Raw genomic sequence first — 1,878 nt, forward strand, 5'->3', positions numbered from 1 at the left:
TTACTTTGGGGGATATGGTTTGTCTGCCCACTGAAAAAGTTTTCCTGCATGTCAGCTGAATATTTTCTGGTGGTTTCTAGAAGGGATCTGAGGGAAAGAAGAGAGAAATAATAAGATACCATGATCCCAGATGTCACCTCCAGAAACCAGAGTGTGAAGGGAGAAGAAACAATTTCACTTCATCTATTTCCTAAGGTCCAGGAAGTAGCCAAGAAAATTCATAATTACATCTCACGGGTAACTTAGTTTCTCCATTGCTGGGCTTCTGAAGGGGGTCGACTGCACAGCACAGTTTTCTGTGCCCTGACATCCTCACTGTCTGCATCTTACTCACCTTGCTCCTGGAACACCCGCGTCTCATCACCAGGGTCCTGACTGAGATGCTCCTCAGTACCTGGGTCTGGACCTTGAACGCCTTCCCCAGGGGGCATCCCCCACTCAGGCTTGACGTCTACTGGCCCCAGGTGGATGCCCGGCTCCCAAGCGCCTCTGCAAAGTGCTGTTTCCTCCTGCTCTCCCTGCCCGTGGCATGGAACCTAAGAACAGTTCCCAACACCGATTAGAATGAGGCCTGGCCAAGGCTGTTATGAAGAAAGTTGAATTAAAACCTAAAAAGAGAACCAAGAAAAGAACCATTCCAGCTTCAGGGAAGAGAAAGGAAAAATCAGCTGAGCTCCTCCCCAGGACATCACTGGGGAAGCGAAAAGGAAGCTAAACTCCCTGCATCAGGCCCTGAGCAACTTTAATCTGTCCATGCCATTTGACAAGGGTCCCTTCTACCCGCCATCAAATTTCATCATGAATAACATCACCCAGCCCAAATATCCTGTGGAGGATTGTAGCACAATATACTCACTCCTTGGAAAAAAAATTCCTAATGAAGAAGGTGAAAATAAAAAATGCAAAGCCTAAAAGAAAAAAAAAAAACAAAGCCTAGACCCTGCATGCAGTGAATTGGCTAGTGAGAAACAGTTGCTCTAAAGAGAGCCAGGAAGCCTAGGCAACATGGCAAGACCCTATCTCTACAAAAAATACAAAAATTAGCCAGGCATGGTGGTGCACGCCTGTGGTCTCAGCTACTCAGGAGGCTGAGGTGGGAGGATCAATTGAGCCAGGAGCTGGAGGCTGCAGTGAGCTAGGATTGTGCCACTCCACTCTAGCCTGAACTGTCAGCTGACCCGGTCACAAAAATAATAAATAAAAAGAGCAAGGAAAATCAGGAGGACTCTCACACTGAGGAGTACTCACAAAAACAAGGCCTTTCAGGTCCACTTTTAAGCTCCTGAGTTGGGAGTAGGAAAAAATTCTCCTAGGATTCTGAAGACAGGAAGTCAGGGTGATGAGAGTGTGCATGGGAGGCTGCACTACAGAAGGACTGGGGCTTATGAACAGGACATATCATCAGTCCTGCTCTCCTTCCCAGTCATCCGGCAGGGGGCTATGCCACAGAGTGACAGAAATATGGCTGGAACCTCAAGGAAGCATGTGTGGTGCCAAGTCACCTGGTGTCATTAGAACAGCACCAGAGAATTGTTACAGGAGCCTTAAGAGCCAACGTCCCAGACACAGACATAGCACTGCTACAGACAATTTTTCAGGAAAAATATTCTCCAGGCGGGATTCTCTGCCTTCCCAGAGGCATCTCTGTTCAAAGTGGGGTCAGGTCTATGAGGTACCCCAAAAACAATCACGACTGCCTTCTTTGTGCCTGATGGCCACAAGGGAAATATAGCCAGGCCTCTGCCCTAATGACCAAACAGAGACTTCAGACCCGTCTGTACCGCAGCATCTCCCCTGGGAATGGTTTTTCTTGCTGAAAACTCCACTGCTATCCAAAAAGGACCTCAGGGAGTCTGAGAGCAGAGGAGGGAGGTTCCA

The 1,878-nt window shown here is 48.2% G+C and overlaps 1 protein-coding gene across 4 annotated transcripts in view; it reads right to left on the reverse strand.

The window, feature by feature from the left end:
* ZSCAN25 (zinc finger and SCAN domain containing 25) overlaps window positions 1-1,878 on the reverse strand; it is a 17,969-nt gene that overhangs the window by 11,412 nt on the left and 4,679 nt on the right. For all 4 annotated transcript variants that reach the window (XM_017533662.2, XM_017533661.2, XM_017533660.2 and 1 more), the window contains one exon: window positions 335-536. In XM_017533662.2, the coding sequence (XP_017389151.1) occupies window positions 335-536 (202 nt within the window). The remainder of the gene's footprint in view (window positions 1-334; window positions 537-1,878) is intronic.

Source organism: Cebus imitator, unplaced genomic scaffold (genome assembly GCF_001604975.1).
Source record: "Cebus imitator isolate Cc_AM_T3 unplaced genomic scaffold, Cebus_imitator-1.0 Scaffold82, whole genome shotgun sequence".
In the NCBI taxonomy this organism is placed as follows: Eukaryota; Metazoa; Chordata; class Mammalia; order Primates; family Cebidae; genus Cebus; species Cebus imitator.